Source organism: Cricetulus griseus (genome assembly GCF_003668045.3).
Source record: "Cricetulus griseus strain 17A/GY chromosome 1 unlocalized genomic scaffold, alternate assembly CriGri-PICRH-1.0 chr1_1, whole genome shotgun sequence".
Classification (NCBI taxonomy): Eukaryota; Metazoa; Chordata; class Mammalia; order Rodentia; family Cricetidae; genus Cricetulus; species Cricetulus griseus.
Window position 1 is genome coordinate 132,255,502 of NW_023276807.1, and position 20,285 is coordinate 132,275,786.

At 41.0% G+C, this 20,285-nt stretch overlaps 1 protein-coding gene across 3 annotated transcripts in view; it reads left to right on the top strand.

Moving 5' to 3' along the window:
* LOC100758043 (WD repeat-containing protein 19) overlaps window positions 1-20,285 on the top strand; it is a 63,862-nt gene that overhangs the window by 11,389 nt on the left and 32,188 nt on the right. Inside the window, exons 5-17 of one of the 3 annotated variants that reach the window (XM_027390743.2) lie at window positions 324-439; window positions 3,747-3,862; window positions 8,748-8,828; window positions 9,810-9,922; window positions 10,161-10,334; window positions 11,523-11,593; window positions 12,006-12,178; window positions 12,266-12,380; window positions 13,135-13,241; window positions 14,075-14,197; window positions 16,194-16,343; window positions 17,270-17,417; window positions 17,538-17,742. In XM_027390743.2, the coding sequence (XP_027246544.1) occupies window positions 324-439; window positions 3,747-3,862; window positions 8,748-8,828; window positions 9,810-9,922; window positions 10,161-10,334; window positions 11,523-11,593; window positions 12,006-12,178; window positions 12,266-12,380; window positions 13,135-13,241; window positions 14,075-14,197; window positions 16,194-16,343; window positions 17,270-17,417; window positions 17,538-17,742 (1,692 nt within the window). Of the gene's footprint in view, window positions 1-323; window positions 440-595; window positions 621-3,746; window positions 3,863-8,747; window positions 8,829-9,809; window positions 9,923-10,160; window positions 10,335-11,522; window positions 11,594-12,005; window positions 12,179-12,265; window positions 12,381-13,134; window positions 13,242-14,074; window positions 14,198-16,193; window positions 16,344-17,269; window positions 17,418-17,537; window positions 17,743-20,285 lie in introns of those variants that run through there. The other 2 variants (XM_035453420.1, XM_035453421.1) reach the window with 2 other exon arrangements.

Below are 20,285 nucleotides of genomic sequence, written 5' to 3' on the forward strand. Positions count from 1 at the left end.
TAAAGGCGTGTGCTACCAACACCCAGCCTCCAAAATTCTTTTAACAATTAGTGTTGATCTAAAAACTATAAGCTGTATGGGGTTTGTTTGTTTGTTGTTTTCTTGAGACAAAGTCTTACTCTGTAGCTGAGGTGGCCTCGAACTCACAGAGATCTGAATGTCTTTGCCTCCTGAGTGCTGGGACTACAGCTAAAGTCCATGAACTATGATGTTGCACTTCAGCTTCTAAGCATAGGTTGAAGTTATATAGGAAGTTTTTCTTAGAGCATTACTAAGGGGTTTTGATTGTGAATTGTTCTGTAATATATATCTTAATATTACAGGGATCAAATGTCTTTCCTTCTTTGGTCAAAAAATGGAAGTTTCCTGGCTGTTGGGACCATTAAAGGAAATTTGCTCATTTATAACCATCAGACATCTCGAAAGATTCCTGTTCTTGGTAGGTTCTGGCTAGAAGCACGGCTACATGTTTGAGATGCTGCAAGGGAAAATCTGTAGAGAAAGGCTTCCCTGGTCCATCTTAGATTGCTGACCAGGAAGATCCCTCTCCTGCTTGCTAAGATTTCCTGAGGTACACAGGACAGACTGAGTTAAGGTCAACCTATGTCTTCAAGCATCAGGTAACTGTTTTCCCTTTCACACTCAGATGGAATCACTAGACATGGAATAGCTCATATGCATGTCAACACCTGTTGATCACATATGTTCATTTTTGGCTAATTTTAGTCAATGTTGTTGTATTATAACATATACTAATTTTCACCCATGTAGTTAGTGAACTGAAACATTCACTGATTGCTTGCTTATAGGATCCATGGTCCCAGTCCTTACCCTACCTTGTCTCCAGACTCCAATTGAATGCAGACATTGGACTATGAGTAGTTTGCCTCAGAGTATGTGGTCCATTTGACCTTGTGTGAGGTACTGTGGTTCCTCCAACCCCTGTTCACTTGGCCTTGGCCCCTTGAAGACCCTTGAAGATTGACCCTTTTCATCGTAGCATCACACCGATGAGTGATAACAGGGTTAACTTCAGGCTTGTGGCCAGAAAAAGCATCCCAGCCACTAAGGGAGGCTGCAAACGCTGGAGATAGTGGCACCTACAGAACATGTGAGAAAGTGCTTTCCATTAAGAGTAGTGAGTCATATCAAATAATTTTCACAGGTATCTTCTTAGTATTGATTTTAATTTTAAATAATGAGAGATAAATAGAAGCATCATTAATCTGTTTGAAAGACCAAACTAAAATTTCTTCCCAGTGACAAAAATCAACTTTTTTCATATGAATTTCTTATTTTGGTTTTGTTTTTTGTTTTGTTTTCCAAGACAGAGTTTCTCTGTGTGGTCCTGGCTGCCCTGGAACTCACTCTGTAGACCAGGCTGGCCTGGAACTCAGAGATCTGCCTCCCAAGTACTGGGATTAAAGGCGTGTGCCACCACTGCCCAACTCCATATAAATTTCTGTATGACACGAGTAGGCATTTTGTTCCCCACTTTATCTATGAGAATGTCCTCCAATAGATTATAAGTCCCAGAGATTTTTGACACTGGATGTATATGGGGATAGTAGATGACAGCATGATCTCTCATATCGGGCTACCATATGAACCCGATGCTATTGTGATCTTTGTATTTAACATGAATACGATTCTGTCCACATTCCTACTTAATTACTATGTAAAATGTACCTGAAAATATTCTAGTTAATTATCCATCTTAATGCCTTTAGATAAATTTACCATTGCTTCTCTCACACTTGGTTGGGATTTGTGGCTTGACCCTGTTTCCTCTTAACCGTTTTAATTTATTTTTATTATTTTGAATTATGTGCAGGTATTAGTGTCTGTGCACATGAGTGCAGATGCTTATGGAGGCAGAGATATTGGACCCCTGGAGCTTAAGTTACAGGTCATTGTGAGCCATCTGATGTGGGTGCTGGGAACTGAACTTGGGTTCTCTGGAAGAGCGCAAGTACTCTTAACCACAGGGCCATCTTTCCAGTCACACTTCTTAACTTTCTAAAAATTAGGTCACCCCACTCATGGCTGCTTGGTCCACCAGCACTGTATAGAAACCAAATATGCATTTCATAGTATACATTTCCTTTGACTTAACTAGATGCTGGCATTTCTTGCTTTGTAGGGTTCTGAATGTCCACAAATTTCAGTTACGATAATTAATAATGCCTGTCTCCCATTTCAGTCGCCAGAGTACTATAAGTAGGTCAGGTAGTTCATGTTAACTGTTCTTACTGATGTTATGCTTAACCTGAGTTTTGAGCAGTGTGACAATGTATAGGAAAAGGAAAGGTTTCTTCTCCCTTTCCTTGGTAAAGAAAGGAGTTTATGGGCCAATGAGTTAGCTCAAGAGGTAAAGGCACTGGCTACCAAGCCTAACAACCTGATTTCAATCCCTGAAACTCACATGGTGAAAGAGAGGATCAGCTCTCAAAGGTTGTACTTTGACTTCAACATGTGTTCTGTGGAACACACATGCACATATGCACACCATGTTTGTATAAACACACACACACACACACACACACACACACACACACACACACACACACATACTTTAAAAAAAAAATAAAGAAGGAAGGCATTTGTCTTTAGCATCTTTCGGCCTCTCTTCACATAATCCTTTCCCCATTCTGATGGTGCGGCACCACCTGAATCCTTTAGTCTGTGATCAACTATAAGCTCTTCTCTAGATGTTCCCTTCACTTTTGTATGCTGCTCTCCTGACTTGAAATGCTCTCTGTAGCCTGAGAACTCCTGAATCTGTATCTCTCCAACTGTTGGCCAAACTCACACATGCAAGTCCTTACTCTCCATCCTCAGTGAGATCCTGTGAGCACTGCAGATTTAACACCCCAAGCCCTCTTGATTGGTGAGCAAGTGTCTGAGGTCTTCCCTGCAGTCATGTCCAGGCTGCAGTCTGTCTAATCACCCCTCCTCTTGCCCTGCTCTAATACATTTGTGCCCTCTGTGTGCTCATGGGTACTACATCCTTAGGTCCAGCCACCCACAGTGGGAAAAGTATTCAGGAAAAAACATTGCACTTGCACTGAACACACACAGACATGTGTCTTCTATTGTTCCTTAGTGAGGAGTCTCCCTTCTTTTTTAAAATTTTATTTATTTCATGTGCATTGGTGTTTTGCCATGGGTGTTGGGTCCCCTGGAACTGAAATTACAGTTATGAGCTGGCATGTGGATACTGGGAATTACCACAGTCATTGCTCTTAACCACTGAGCCATCTTTCCAGCCCAGAGTCTCCCTTCTTAGCACACGTCTCACTAAGGGACATTCACATTTGTGCCTCAGTGTTAGCATAAATTATACTGTAGTTATCATGAACAGTTAAATTGTGAATGAAAAGTCAGCTTATATCAAGGATTTATGAGACCACAGGCTGAATGGTAGCTTAGGGATTTACTTCTCTTAAGATATTACCATTACAAGTCTGGTTCTGTGATAAATCAACAAAATTTGTAGAGGAAAACATTGTTTTCTGCTGAGGCCTGTGTATATTATCCAGACGAAAAGTTGTTATGTACCATTTTCTTAATTTCTAGCTTCATGATAAAGCATTTGAAATAAGGTTGCACAGACACTAAGTAAGGGCTTGGATGAGAGTGGAATCCCCTGACTGTTCATCCCCATAGCACAGATTAGCATCTCAAAATTCTTATTTATTCTTTTGAGAAGTTCATGTGTCTGCAAAAATTGTCTCTCTTTCCAGGAAAACATACTAAGAAAATCACATGTGGATGTTGGAATACAGAGAATCTTCTTGCTTTGGGTGGTGAAGATAAAATGATCACTGTTAGTAACCAGGAAGGGGACACAATAAGACAGGTAACTCATTGTAGTCTCTGCTGTCTGAGGTTCATTTTCCTTATAATAAACAGCTTTACATCAAGCTAATGTAGCAAATTTTAAGTCATGCCAGGCAGTGTGATGCACACCTTTAATCCCAGCACTTAGGAGGCAGAGGCAGGCAGATCTCTGTGAGTTCAAGGCCAGCTTGGTGGTCTACATAGTGAGTTCCAGGACAGGCAAAGCTATACAGAGAAACCCTGTCTTGAAAAAAAACAAAACAAAAGAAAAAATTTAAGTCACTATGTAGAATATACATTCAATTTCATATTTTAAAAGATACTGTTATTATTTTATGTGTATGAGTGTCTGCCCACAGTTATGTTTGCACATCACAAAAATGCCTGGTACCCACAGAAGTCAAAAAGGGATGTGGATTTCCTGGAACTGGAGTTACGGATGGTTACAAACCATCATGTGGGTACTAGGACCTGAACCTGGGTCTTCTATAAGAACAACAAGTACTTAACTACTTAGCCATCTCTCCAGCCCCTAATCTTATGTTTTAAATGTGAGAAAGCCTTGTTTATTCCCGGGCGTCCGCACACATGTGCAGCACCCAGAAACCCATGAACACTCGTACTTTCACACTTGCACACTCACATACCCAAATCGTATTTATGTATTACTGGGAAACTTTTCTTTTTAGAAGAATAAGTTACCTATTAAAGGAAATATCAGCTCTGTGGCTATAGTGAGCATGTTTGTGATTAAGTCTTATTTTATGTATGCATGCTGATAAATATCAAGAACTAGAGGATTCTGGACTGGGAATCAAGTTTCTTGATTCTAAACCTTTCATTGATATATTCAGTTGTTTCCAAAGTAATCCTGACAAGACTTCAGGATTTAAGATGAAATTCTACTACTGTTGGAATTTCCCAAGATTGATTTGATCCCAAGAGGGCCCCTCCATAAGGGAACTTGTATTGCCAGTAGCTACCTAATGTCACCAATGGGAAAATGACTCTTCGAACTATTGTCTACACTTCAGTATTGACTGAAACGTCTTTGGAATATCTGCTTAGGCACGTGAATGAGCCTCGCTCTGTGCTGTACACACAATTGGGAATGTGATGTATTCATCAGCTGCTGCCGGGTGACAAAACATCTCAACATGCAGGAGCTTAGGACATTGGTGTTTCATAGTTGTTGACAAGGGATCGAAGCTTCTTGGGGTGCCTCTGCCTCAGGATCTCCCACAAGGCTGTTCCTAAGTTCACTCATGTAGTCGTTGGCAGAGTCAGCGTCTTGCAGATTGCTCTTCCTACACAGAATCCTGATTCCTTGCCACATGGATCTCTCCCATGGAGTATACAGTGGTTGAATTTGGTTTGTCGCCCAAGAGTTCATGTGTCAGAAGTATGGTCTCGTGTATATAATGTTGGGAAGCAGTGGAGCCTTTGAAGAGTTGGAGCCTAGTAGGAGTGCTGGAGTCCTTGTGGACAGGAAGGAATTAATGTAGTTCTCTTGGGACACTAGTAATTAAGTGAAAGTTGTTATAAAAGATCAAGATTGCCTTCCACCTGCTTCAGCTTTCATGCTCACCATGGCTCTCCTATTTTTTTTTTTGGGGGGGGGAGGTTCAAGATAGGGTTTCTTTGTGGCTTTGGAGGCGGTCCTGGAACCAGCTCTTGTAGACTAGGCTGGTCTTGAACTCACAGAGTACAGGCAGATGTTATAATGAAGGTTATGAGTGTGGCTCAGTGGTAGAGCACTTATTGCATTAACCTTGTGCATGCTAGGTATCTCTCACTCTGCAAGCAGAGCAGCATGAACAGAGGTCTGAGGGAAAGGTGTAGTCCAGGCTGCCCAAGCTAGCTGAAGGTATGCACTGACATTAATATTTATAGTGAGCAAGGGAAACAGTGAATTGGTTCTGTGTCTGGGATACTTAGAACAAGTCAAGCAGAAGTGTGTGCCTCTGCCATGTTAAGCAGAATCATAACATGACTGGTGTAGATCTTTTTAAAAGAGCTTTGGAAAATCCTTAATTTTATTCATTATTTGTGTGTGTGTGTGTGTGTGTGTGTGTGTGTGTGTGTGTGTACATGCACTTGTGTACACACGCACGTGCATGTCCTCATTCAACACAAGAGGTCAGAAAAAAATGTGTTGAGTCAGTTCTCCCCTCCTGCCCCTGTATGGGTTCTGGGGATCAAACTCAGGTCATCAGGCATATATGCCAAGCACCTTTTATCCACTGAGTCATGCTGTTGCCTCAAGCTAATATAGTTTGTAGATTTGTCTGAGCCAGGCAATGGTGGTGCATGCCTTTAATTCCAGCACTTAGGAGGCAGAGGCAGGTGGATCTCCGAGTTTGAGGCCAGCCTGGTCTGCAGAGTGAGTGACAGGACAGGCTTCAAAGCTACACAGAGAAACCCTGTCTGGAAGGGAAAAAAAAAAAAAAGATTAGTCTGGCATTCTAAAAGTTTTTTGCTTTGACATGATTTCTAGAAATCTTAAAATTCTGATCATTCTATTCTGGTACCCTTTAGAAACAGAAAGGTAGATACACTGTGTCCGTGCTGCAGTGTCCCCGATCCATTTGCCCATACTGGACATTCTCAATAGGCACCTGCACATTTTTGTTCCCTGAATCATGAACTGATCTTCCAATAGTGTTTCTACAGGGCACCACAGGAGTTCATTATGTCTTGCCAGTATTTGCATGCAAGATAATTGTTTCCACTTAAGGTGTCACGTGGTAGACAAAGCACACATTACAAGTATTGTCTTATTTGCTGTGTGTCTCTGTGTGGTTCAGAAAGTCACATTGGTGTCACCTGTGCTTCATTTATTATTTGTCCAGCACTTACCACATATCAGCTACACGTCTAGAGACTAGTTTGGTGGTTTTGTCTTGGTTTTGCAGTTTTAGGGATTGTATCTAGGGCCCCATGTACGCTAGGCAAGCGCCCTAAACTGCATTCCCAGCCCTCTGATTTTTGCATTTGAGACAGGGCCTCACTTTGTAGCACAGGCTAGTCTGGAAGTCATTATGTAACCCAGGCTTGCTTTAAACACATGCCCATACTTCTGCCTCATCCTCCTGGAAGTTTTAACTTTGACAATTCTATATTTTATTTTTAGAAAGTACTTGGTAGTTATTTTAAAGCCCTTCTTGAAATATATGTAAAGGTAATGTATACATGTATGAAATAATTCATACATGATAATGATGAAACTCATAATTACAAAATGATAAAGCAGTGCTGAGACATTGTTGCTCACCTGTCACACTGACAAAATGATATATGTTGTGGCCACATATTATATTAATAAAACTGTAGATAAAAATGTATACCCCTTCGGGCTGGAGAGATGGCTCAGAAGTTAAGAGCACCGACTGCTTTTCCAGAGGTCCTGAGTTCAATTCCCAGCAACCACATGGTAGCCCACAATCATCCGTTATGAGATCTGGTGCCCTCTTCTGGTGTGCAGATATACATGGAAGCAGAATGTTGTATACATAATAAATAAATAAAAATCTTTAAAAAACATGTATACCCCTTCAAGATGGACATTTGAAAAGAACTGACAAAGCTACACAGGTCGTACCAGCCAAACAATACCATTTCTAGAAGTTCATCCAGCAAAGTGCATCTCCTATATATAACACAGAAGTATAGTTTGCTGGGCTACAGAGACTGGCTCAGCAGTCAAGAAACTGGTTCTTACAGAGGACCCTGGTTCGATTCCCAATACCTGCATGACAGCTTACAACCTTTCTGTAGACTTTTTTCCTTTTTTTTTTTCTTTTTGGTTTTTTGAAACACGGTTTCTCTGTAGCTTTGGAGGCTGTCCTGGAACTCGCTCTGTAGACCAGGCTGGCTTGAACTCACAGAGATCCACCAGCCTCTGCCTCCCAAGTGCTGGATTAAAGGCGTGCACCACAAACCACCCAGCCTAGATTATAACCTTTCATAACTCCTTTTTCAACAGCCTCTTATGACCTCTGAGGGCACCAGGCACATACCTGGTGCACAGACATACATGCAAGCAAAATCATATGCATAAAAGAAATCTAAAATAAAAATTGAAAAATAAAAAGTACAGTCTAATGAAACTTTTAAATTTATTTTTTTTTAGATTTACTTATTTATTTTACATTCTGGCCCTTTCTCACCCTGTGTATCTTTAAACTCTTTATTATATATTTCTCTCTCTCTCTCTGTCTCTCTCTCACTCATAATTGTGTTTTAGGGACTTTCAGTGTCCTGTTTCTCTGTGAGTTTCATTCTTTTGAACTTAAAGCTCATTTTCTGCAGGGTATATCAGACTTGGAGCATTTGGCCTGACCCTTCAGGTGTGGTAGGCCTGGCTCCTTCCACCTTTTATGTAAATTTCTCCCCAGAGGAACTCAGACTGCTCAGCACATAGCCGGAACCACAGGCCCTAATGAGGATAGGGAAGCAGGGCATGGATTACATTCTTGAGATGAAATGTTGGTTTCTCTGACCCAGATCGCTAGCTCTCCCCACCCTGGCTGCACCCATGGGAGGCTGCAACTTGATCGTGTATGCATGCTGCTTTCAGTATGCTATTTGCTGAGGCTGTCTGTAAATCCTTCCTTGAACTTAACTGTCCATTTAAGAAAAACACATGTTCCGTTTCACCCAGAATTTCCAGGTAGTTGGCAATAGAATTTTCAGGTTCATAATCCAAATTCAGTCGTAAATAAAAGCAAAGTTTGTGTTTTATTAATATTCAGAATGACTCTATAAGGTTTGTTTTAGAGAGGGAAAGTATTTCGAACTGAACCCAGGGCTTCATTCGTTCTATGCTTAGCTTGTGTCCTGTCACTGATGAGAGTGATGTGATTGCTGAGCTCATTCACAGTGATGATGTCTTATCCCTGTAGACACCAGTGAAATCAGAGCCGAGTGACATCAAGTTTTCCACAAGCAAGACAGACGACCGAATTTCTTCTGCTGAAAACATAGTAAGCATTCTAATTTAAGTCCACACCCAAGTCATTTTGGTAGTTTCATAGTGGTCAATTTCCTTTTTGGGCAGCCAGGGCTACACAGAGAAACCCTGTCTCAAAAACAAAAGCAAAACAAATTTAAGAAGTGGAAACAATGATTTCTGTGTGACTTTAGATTTTTTTTTCACACTGCTGATGGTAAACAGATCTCTGAAAATCATAGCTTGCTTCTTTAACATGTATAATTTCCTTGCTGTATTGTAGCATTCTAGAATCCAGATAGTTTTCATACTAAACAAGAAAATATGTAAGAAGGTAATGTTTCTTTATTTCCTGAAAGGCTGTTTTAAATTGATGCTATTGTAGTTGATAACATTTGTAATCCAGGCAATATATAGCAAAGTATCATCTTTAACATAGGTTAATACACACTTTTCTCTCCTCAACATAAGGATAGCTTCCAGTGAGAATTGTAGCTAGTTCTGATTTTGTGTGAATAACACAGGGATCCTACTTCAGCCACACTCACCTGGTGGTGGGGGGAGGATTAGAAAGTGTCACTTAAGTTAGCTAGCTTATCCTTAGGAATGCACACTTGTAATCCTGGCTGGCTCACAAGCCAAGTGGCCTCTTAGAATGAAAAATTCTGTACTGAAAAAATAAATTCAGCTGCAGCAAAACTATGCCAGAGTCACCCTCCTAAATAGCACAGTTTCTGGTGAGAGGTATAGAGTTCAAAAAACTTTCCACAAAGGCATAGTGTATCTCAAAAGGATATTGGAAATACATAAAGCCAAAGACCTCTGCCAAACTATCCATCAGTAAATGCTTTTTGCTATTTTTGTTAGTTATGGTTTATACTAATGATAGCATTTAGCACATCTAGCTTTGGCTCGCTGTTTTCATAATGGGGTTTTGGCTGTTTGGACTTGCTTGTTGGTCTTCTCGTGAAATTCTGAGTAACTCATCCCATGATCTCCTGGTCTTTCCTGGCAGATAAGTGCAGTAGTTGGCAAGAAAATGTTGTTTCTTTTTCATATGAATGAACCAGATAACCCAGTTGATCTGGAGTTTCAACAAGCCTACGGTAGCATCGTCTGCTATAGTTGGTATGTACAAAAAACCATAGGGGAAAAAAAAAACGCTTTTTTTTTCTTACTATTTGCCTGTCTGTAACATTATACTCTGTATACGGCACCCTTATTGCAGTCTGTGTAATACCACCCGGCATGTTATCTGATACAGAGTAGGGCCTCAGTGAATTATATCTTATCATATTAAGGTTTTTGCCATTTTGGCCTTGATAAGTCATCTCTTTTTTAATCCTATTATTGCTTGCTGCTATAGGTATGGTGATGGCTACATCATGGTTGGCTTTTCCCGTGGAACATTTCTGGCCATTTCTACTCACTTTCCAGAAGTTGGACAGGAGATATTTAAGGCTCGGGACCATAAGGATAATCTAACCAGTGTGGCATTATCACAGACTCTGAACAAAGCTGCTACATGTGGAGATAACTGGTTAGTTAGAGTCACATATTTCTGGGAATGTGGAGATGTCTTAGGGTTGCTGTGAAGAGACACTCTGACCATGGCAATTTTTAAAAAGGAAAGCATTTAATTGGGGCTTACAGTTCAGAGGTGTAGTCCATTATCATCATGGTGGGAAAGCCTGGTGGCGTGCAGGCAAATGTGGTGCTGCAGAAGGAGCTATATCTTGATCCATAGGCAACAGAAAGAGACTGAGTCCACACAGGGTGTAGCTTGAGCATATGAGACCTCAGAGCCCACCCCCCATGACACACCTCCTCCATCAAGGCCTCACCTCCTAATAGTGTCAACTCCCCATGGGCCAAGCATTCAAATACATGAGTCTATGGAGGCCATTCCCATTCAAACCACCACAGAAGGATACTTAAGAGAATCAGCAGAATTTTGTGGTTGATGTCCATCTGACATTTACACTTCCTTGGACTCTTTGAACATTTTACAATGAAAAAAATTTTAAGTCCTCTCCTTTCCTGCTCACATTCATATGGTCCGCACTCATAGTCTCCCAATAATGTATAGTGAAATAGCAAGACTGTTTAATGCAGAAAACATCTAAAGGTTTTATGCCTCAGAACAAAAGAATAAAACTGAATATGCTAGAAAATCAATCTTAAAACTAAAATGGGAGTTTGAGATTACATGGAATGAACACACTCCATCTGCCTCTCCTACTGATCCAGCTGTAAACCAGGACAAATGTACAGATTGAAGAGCTTTGAAATTAAGTAACAGCAGGTTAGTCAAAGGACAAGACCAGAATTCAGTGTGCCACAACTCAGCAGAGAGTCCCCCATTTGTCCGCCAGTCTTTCCTAGCCAGTATTCATGGCAGCCTGAAATCTGAAAGTGGGCTCCAGAGCACATAGAGGGACTGTGAAGAAGCCATTCACTGCAAGCTGAAGCTATAGAGAGGGAAATACCTAGTGGGATGAGGAATGAAAGTGGGAGGAGGGTTAGGGTCCAACAGCAGGGCCGGGGGAGGAGGAGAAGGAGGAGGGTTAGGGTCCAACAGCAGGGCCAGGGGAGAGAGAGGAGAGAGGGAAAGGGATGAGGGAAGATCCAACAGCAGGTTCAGTGGGAAGGGTGACTAGAAACACTGTACAAAAATGCCAGAATGAAACCCACTAAAAAAATATACTCCTTTTTCTTTACTTTTCAGCATAAAAATCCATGACTTGACAGAATTAAGAGACATGTATGCTATAATTAATCTGGATGATGAAAATAAAGGTATTGATCTTGCCAAAGCTGATTGGTATTTTGTCATTGCAGTTATGGAGAATAATGATTGTTGTATGGTTTGTATTCTTATAGGAGGACTAAAGTTAACATCTTTCTGTGAAGCTCTCTAAACTTTAGGAATTGTGATAAGCCATACTTCCTTGACTAAAGGTTATAAGTACACTTGGGTACCAGAGGCTAGTAGCAAACTTTAATCCCTGTTGTACAATGGATGTATACTTTGTTTGAGCCACAGCAAATGACTCAATGCCCATATTCTCTTATTAAAGTGAAATAGCAAGATGATTTAGGGAAGAAGGTATCTAATGTTTTTATGCCTATTGCATGACAATATTTATTTGACTGCCTGCCACGGTATATTGTGGTTTTGAATGATGATTTATTTTGCAAATTATTTCAGGTTTGGGTACCTTATCCTGGACTGATGATGGTCAGTTGCTAGCACTGTCAACCCAAAGAGGCTCACTCCATGTCTTCCTGACCAAGCTGCCCATCCTCGGGGATGCTTGTCACACAAGGATTGCATATCTCACCTCCCTCCTTGAGGTCACTGTGGCCAACCTCATTGAAGGAGTACGTAAATCATATGGTCTGTCCTTTGTTTATAAATTGAAACAGTTTTGACAGTTGATTCACGACTGTTTCAATACTCTGTTGTAGGAGCCACCAATCACAGTTTGCGTTGATGTGGAACCCAACTTTGTCGCAGTAGGTCTCTATCATCTGGCTGTAGGGATGAATAATCGAGCTTGGTTTTATGTCCTTGGTGAAAATGGCAAGTCTAAATCCAAGTGTTGTACTCTTGTATACTATTCCTTTTCTGTACTATTTGGAAGCACAAGAAGTGATTTTTGAGGCTGAGTCTTCCACTCATTTTCATCCTGACATCTCTTTCTTAACTTTAATGGCTTTGATTTTACTCTAAAATTTTTGCATAGCATCTAGACAGATTGCATTCTTTGTTCCTGTAGTGAAGACAGCATGGTATGAGTTTTCCATGACAGAGGCCCTGGGTTAAATATCCCTTTCTGCCTCTGCTAAAGGACTGTAGCTACCCTGTGAATTTGACTAATCTAGAAAATAAAGCTACTTTAAATGAATCATGAAGCTGATGAGGTGAAATTAAGTGTCATGGCCTCACTCTGCACAGTGGCTTTGCTGAGCACATCTAAGCCTGGAAAGTACTTAACTAATGGTGCCCATTCCTTCCATTTTGTCCTTTAACTAATGCTCTTTCCATAGAAGGGGAACTTGGTCTTTCCTCCCCTCCTCTCTATTCTTTTCCCTGTCACTTAAGGCATGATTTATTCTGTGTGTGATTTTATCTGTTGTTGCTTTGTTTCTTATGGACCACTAGCGAATCATGAAGGTAACTTACATGGCAATAAGAGTTTCTTTAGAGTGGCAGAAACAGGTTATTGTTCAGAAGATCCTTGCCAAAGTGACATTGAACAATCATTTTGCAAGTAAATAGATGCAGTACTTTACCTATAGTTTAATGTGTGTAAATGTTTTTGAAATTGATACAGCTGTAAAAAAGTTAAAAGATGTGGAATATCTGGGAACGGTAGCCAGCATTTGCCTTCATTCTGACTATGCTGCTGCACTCTTTGAAGGCAAAATCCAGTTACATTTGGTAAGTATAATCCTCCTGTCCTGGAAGCCTAAGTTTGGTGTCCATTATCAAGAACCTTGGCTGGGAAGCAAGAATGTATAGACTAACTAGAAAACCCAGTGTGGCTAAAGGATGAACAGAGTCCTTCCTTGACTGTATGCAATGTTCAGTTGACTTCTTACCCACATGCCATGGAAGCCTGATAACTATCAACAGTGTCGCTCACAACATTAACTATAGTAAGATGATACAGTTGGTAATTGCATCTAGAAGGAACTGCAGATGAGCTGTGAGTACCTAAAGAGAACGAACTCACTCTGTAATTGGGCATGTTGCATGTTGGGATCCACCTAACTGTGTCTATTGAGTTGTTCCAGAGAGACTGGCACCTGTGAGGACAGGAGTTTAGACCAGGGTATAGCACACATCTATTTCTTGACTCTGCATTCGGGAAGCCAAAGAAATTAGCAGCTGGACAGCCACTGAGCCTGCTGCACATAAACCTCAGGGCTGCCCTGTGTGCCAGCTGTCATGTTTTGTGTGTAAGCTGGCCTAAGGTAGTTTGAGAGTCTGATTATGTAGTTGAATTTATGTAGCAGTATACCTTATTTACTCGGATAAATCAAGGAACTACTAAATCAGCAGTTCTCAACCTATGGGCTGCAACCCCTTTGGCGGTCACATATCAGATATTTACATTATGATTCATAACAGTAGCAAAATCACAATTATGAAGTAGCAATGAAATAATTTTATGGTTGGAAGTCACCACAGCATGAGGAACTGTATTAAAAGGTCGAGGTATTAGGAAGGTTGAGAACCACTGTGCTAAATAAGACATCTTTATATTTTAGATAGAAAATGAACTCTTGGATGCTCAGGAAGAACGTGAGACTCGGCTCTTCCCAGCAGTGGATGATAAGTGCCGGATTCTGTGCCACGCCCTAACCAGTGATTTCCTCATCTATGGAACAGATGTACGTATGAGCTTCAGGAAGGCAGAGCATGGACAAGGTCCAATTCTTGCTTTACAACCTTAATCCTCTTCCTATTGTTTTTTCTCCCTTTAGCAAATTCAATACAAATAAGTCTCTGGTTGGTTATATACTTAGGTAGAATCTAGGTGGCATAATTGGCTAGTATCAGTGTTTGGTGATTTTAAGCAATTTGATTACTGGCTGCTTTTTTGTGTCAAATTGACACAAGCTAGAGTCATCAGAGAGGAAGGAGATTCAGTTGAGGAAATGTCTCCATGATATCCAGCTGTAAAGCATTCTCTCAGTTAGTAGGGGACCCAACCCATTGTTGGTGGTACCATCCCTGGGCTGGTGGTCTTGGGTTCTATAAGAAAGCAGGCTGAGCAAACCATGGGAGCAACCAGTAATCAGCTCCCCTCTATGGCCTCTGCATCAGCTCCTGCCTCCAGGTTCCTGCCCTGTTTGAGTTCCTTTTCTGACTTCCTTCAGTGATGGACTTTGTTATGGAAGTGTAAGCCAAATAAACCCTTTCTTCCCAAACTTAGTTTTTGGTCATGGTGTTCTATGGCAGCAACAGAAACCCTAACTAAGACAATTGTATAAAGCAAAGGGTGGACTCTAGAATCTGACATTTGGTACTCAAATATCAATTCAGTTACCTACTAGCTGCTGAATAGCTCTACCATCCTCACTTTCCCTAATGAGTGCTAATATATTCTCCTTTTTACATATTGTTACATTCATTTACTAAAACTTTGGTTTAAATTTGATCTCTTGAGTTTTTTGTTTATTTCTTTGTTTTTAATTAACCCTGCGTTTCATCTGCATGTTTTATCTGTATACTACAGATGTCCTCTGTATACCTCTTGGTGTCCTCTGAGGCCAGAAAAGGGTGTCAGATCCCTTGGAACTAGAGTTACAGATTGTTGGGAGCCACCACTGGTGGTGGGAATTTAACTCAGGTCTTAACTGCTGAGCCATCTCTCCAGCTCCGTTGTACTACAATTTTAGTTTTTGGAGGTTTTGTTTTGTTGTGAGGTGGGATCTCACTGTGTAGTCCTGGCTGCCCTGGAACATTCTATGTAGAGCAAGATGACCTTGAACTCAGAAATCCAACTGCTTCTGCTGGTGCTGCCATTAAAGGTGTGCACCACCTGGTTTCTTGTTTTATATAGTGCTTTTGTCTGTCTAGTGTTGGTATCACAGCAATACTGGCCTCAAGAAATGGGCTAGTCATCTTCAACTTTCTGGAAGCATTTATTAGAATTGTGTAAATACATTTTCCTTCTACATTTTTTAGATTTCACCAGTGAAGGCTGTCACACTGCTCAGTACTTCCTGAGCAGTTCATTTGACTTGGCTGTACTTAGATGAGTAGGGAGACAGCAAGCTCCAGTGGGTGTACATAGCAAAGCCAGATTATCATGTAGTCATCTGTAGCCTGCAAGGCTACACCAGACTGAAGGAGCCAGCACTACAGCTCAGACTCTGAGGAAAGTGAGTTGGATGGCTCCATGCATCCCTGGAAGCAGGCAAGAATCTGCTTCCTGGAAGTTTCTCCAAGGTAGATGTGTGAGAGATGACTTGGACAACCTTTCATAAGACTGCCAGTCTACTGTAGTTGATGGTGTCACTGACTGCCTGTCTACTGTAGTTAGTGGTGTCACTGACTGCCAGCCTGCTGTGTGGTTGGTGGTGTCATTGGAGTTTACTGGTTTGTTTTTGAAAGTTTTTCTAGAAAGTAGGAAATCTATAAAATCAATTGTGGCCACATAAATATATTACAGTCACTAGATTATTGAATTACTTCTGAATTCCCATTTCGTTTCTCCAGAGTCTGTACCTTCCATATATATTAAATGCATTAGCCTCTTTCTTTATCAAAAGTAATAATATTTTTCTTTTAAAATTATCAAAATTCAGTGTGAAAAGTCAGTATTTTCTTAACCACACTTTAAATTCCCTGACCAGACTTCTTTTTCTTTTTCTTTTTTAGACTGGCATTATTCAGTATTTCTTCATTGAGGACTGGCAGTTTGTTAATGATTACCGACATCCTGTTGGTGTGAAAAAGCTTTTTCCTGATCCAAATGGAACCAGATTAGTCTTCATTGATGAAAAAAGTGATGGATTTGTTTACTGTCCTGTAAGTCTAGAAAATTTGAAACTGTGAGCTCAGGTATAACTCAGTGATGGCAAAGTGCTTTTCTAGCAAGCTCTGTGCCCTGGGCTTAATCCCCAGTGCTGAGGAAACAAAACAAAAACTCAAAATGCTTAACTTTTTTAATGCAATAAAATGAGGAAGGTTTTTTGTTGTTGTTTTGTTTGTTTCTGAGACAGAGTCTCTCCATTATATAGCTCTGACTATCCTGGAACTTGCTATATACACTACTCTGGCCTCAAACTCACAGTGATCCACCTGCCTCTCTCTCAGTGCTGGGATTAAAGGTATGTTCCACCATACCTGCTAAAAAACAAGTTTCTTTTACTAAAGTATCCATCAAATCAATTTTTCTCTTCTACAGAGTCAAGTATTATAGTCCTGTGCTATCATCTGTGTAATATCATGTTAGTGAGCAATGTCAGGAAAACCTGCCTGTTATTCTGTAATGTTTTATAGTGTCAGTCTCATGGAGATTTCTCATAGTTGTTGAGACTGGATGTTATTGTACTATGTAGCCCAGGCTAGCCTTAGCTGATCAAATCTTGACTCAAAACAATGCTCCAGAAAAGTTGTTCCATACGTCCTGAGCATCATCTGCTTTTAGTGACTTGGAGCCATTGGTGCCTAAACTTACAGTTTCCCATGAACTATTCCATTTATCAGACCCTGGATTTTCCTGCTATCGTTTTTTGGTTGGTTGGCTGTTTGGGTTTTCGAGGTTTTTTGTTTGTTTGTTTGTTTTTTCCAAGCAGGATACAGTTTAGTAATTGGAAGAGAAGCTCCTCTACTGGGGAAAGAAGGGATCTGAGTGGGGTTGAATTGGAAGTGGGCTGGCTGCAGGCAGGCTCTTAACAAGACAGATTGTAATGATAGACACAGGAAGCAAATTTGTAAATCCTCTCTCATAGGTTAATGATGCTACCTACGAGATTCCAGACTTCTCACCAACCATTAAAGGTGTTCTTTGGGAAAACTGGCCGATGGATAAAGGTGTATTTATTGCTTATGATGATGACAAAGTGTACACTTACGTGTTTCACAAGGACACCATCCAAGGTACCCAATGACTTACTGTACTTTTACTGATAAATGAATTTCCATTATAGTGAAATCGAACTTTCTAATATTTGTGCCAAGCATTGCTTGAGGTATTAAGGGGTCTGCTTTCTAATACAGGATCCAAGGTTATTTTGGCTGGTGGCACTAAACTTCCCTTCTCCCACAAACCTTTGCTGTTATATAATGGAGAACTGACCTGTCAGACACAGAGTGGGAAAATCAACTCCATCTACCTCAGCACCCACAGCTTCCTTGACAACACAAAAGATGTGGACCCTGCAGACCTGAGACAGATGCTGATGCAGACCCTGATGCTCAAGCGGTAGGGAGGAATGGAAGTGATTGACAGCAGCTTGTTTGCCTTCGTGTCCTGATCAAAAGATGTGAATAGGGGCTGTCTCGGGGGCTATTTTGAAGCTCAGATAAGATAACAGATAACATAAGCTCAGATAAGATAACAGATAGGAGGGGCTGGTTATTAAAGTGCTTGCCTTGCAAGTGTGAGGACCTGAGTTCAGTTCCTAGAACCCACACTGAAAAAAAGCTGGGCGTAATGGCATAAGCCCGGATGGATTTCTGGGCCTCTCTCCCAGTCAGCCTGGCCTGCTTACCAATTTAGGTCAATTATAGACCTTGTCTAAAAAAAAGGGGGGGAGGGATGGCATTTGAGGAATAATACCTAAGATTGTCCTCTGGCCTCCACACACTGTACCATACACACATATACACCTAAGATACATAAACATGCATGTATATGTGCATACTCATACACACAAAAATGACAGTGAGTATGAAAACACAGCTAAATTCTATCAGAAGTGCTGTTGTCGGGTGTGGTTTTTATGAGTGATTTATTATGAAAGAAGCACTCAGAGCCACAAATAGCCCCACTATTGGAAAGTTCTAATTAAACAAATGATGAAGTTTGATTTTTGCCTTGCTTGCGATTTCTTTTTCCTCTTACCTAGGGCCACTTTGAGTTCTTTAGGGCTCTTGAATAAGTTCTCAGGGTCCCATGGGCTCTTGAACTCTCCTCTATTTATTCTTCTGGGATGAATCTCCTCACATGACTTCATTACCACCCATATTGACTCTAGAAACTGTCTCCAGGGCTAGGGCTTCAGCTTGGTGGTAGAGCACTTCACTACTGTGCACATGGCCCTAGGAATCCCTGGCATGGTTCAAAAGAAAACAAATAAATAAACCATCCTGGGTAGCCAAGTGTACCTGCCAGTGTCTGAAGTCAGCCTGACCTATATAGCAAGACCTGTCTCAACAAAACAAAACAAACAAAAATTTGTCTTCAGCTTAAACTTGTATTAATAATTCCCCTTAAACTTGTATTTATAACTCCCACCAGTCCATGAATTCCTCAGGCTTGCCCATCTCAACACAACTCCATACAGTTCTTCATGTTGTGGTGACCCCCCCAACCATAGAAATATTTCATTGCTACTTTATAAATATCCGAATTTTCCAATGGTTTTAGGCAACCCCTGTGAAAGGGTTGTTCAATTTCCAAAGAGGTTGAGACCCATAGATTGAGAACCACTGTCCTATAGACTCCTGTTTTTCCTCTTTTCCCATCCATCCACATACACACACACACACACACACACACACACACACACACACACACACACACACACACACAAAAGGCAGCAGAGAACATATGTGCCATTGACTTAGTTTGATGAACTCTGAAATGTATACATATGTAACAATAGAATACTGGTGTTCTTTTTGGCGTGGGGGGGGGTGAAGGGAGGTTGGTTGGTTTTGGTTTGGTTTGGTTTGGTTTGGTTGGGGTTTTGAGACACGATCTCTCTAGGTAGCCCTAAATGTCCTAGAACTCAATTTGTAGACCAGGCTAGCCTTGAACTCACAGAAATTCTCCTGCCTCTGCCTCCCAGGTGCTGGGATTAAAGGTGTACACCACCAAGACCAGCCTAGAGTACTGATTTTATTAGACTTAAGTGAGAACAAAAATAACTTTCAATTTTGTGTGGATATAACAAGTCTTTTTCTGCCCCACCAGCCAATTCCCAAATAATGACATGATTAATTATGAAAGCTTGGCCTACAGCTTAGTCTTGTTCCTAACTAGCTCTTATAATTTAAATTTACGCATTTATATCAATCTATGTTCGATCATTTTCTTTCTTTCTTTTTTTTTTTTTTTTAAGATTTATTACGTATACAGTGTTCTGTCTGCATGTATCCTTGCAGGCCAGAAGAGGGCACCAGATCTCATTACTGATGGTTGTGAGCCATCATGTGGTTGCTGGGAATTGAACTCAGGATTTCTGAAGACTAGCTGGTGTTCTTAACCACTGAGTCATCTCTCCATTCCTCTATGTTCAATCATGTGGCATTACCTCTCTTCCGTCCTGCGCCTCCTGTTTCCTTTCCATGTCTCCTGGTGTCTCCTTCACACCTCGATTCCTCCTCCTCTTCCTTTCTGTCCCTGGAAATCCCACTATACCTCCTACCTAGCTTTTGGCAGTTCAGCTTTTGATTACACCAATCACAGCAATAAACCTTCACACAGTGTACAAATATCCCACAACCTACAAAATTTTACAAATTAGAATTTGTTGTTAATTAGTGGTGAGAAGGGGCTGATAACAGTAAATTCTGACCAAGTAAGAGCGGGGCTAGGAGATGCTTAGGAGGTAAGAACACTTGCCTCAGCAGCCCAGGGACCTCAGCTGGTAGTGTCTGGGACTGCCTACCCAGCCTCACTGTAAAACCATGAAGCCCACATTCAGTCAAAGACCCTGCCTGCAGGGACTAAGGCAGAAAAATGATAGAGCAGGACATTCTGTGCCCTCCTCTGGCCCCCATGGCCACACACAACTGCAC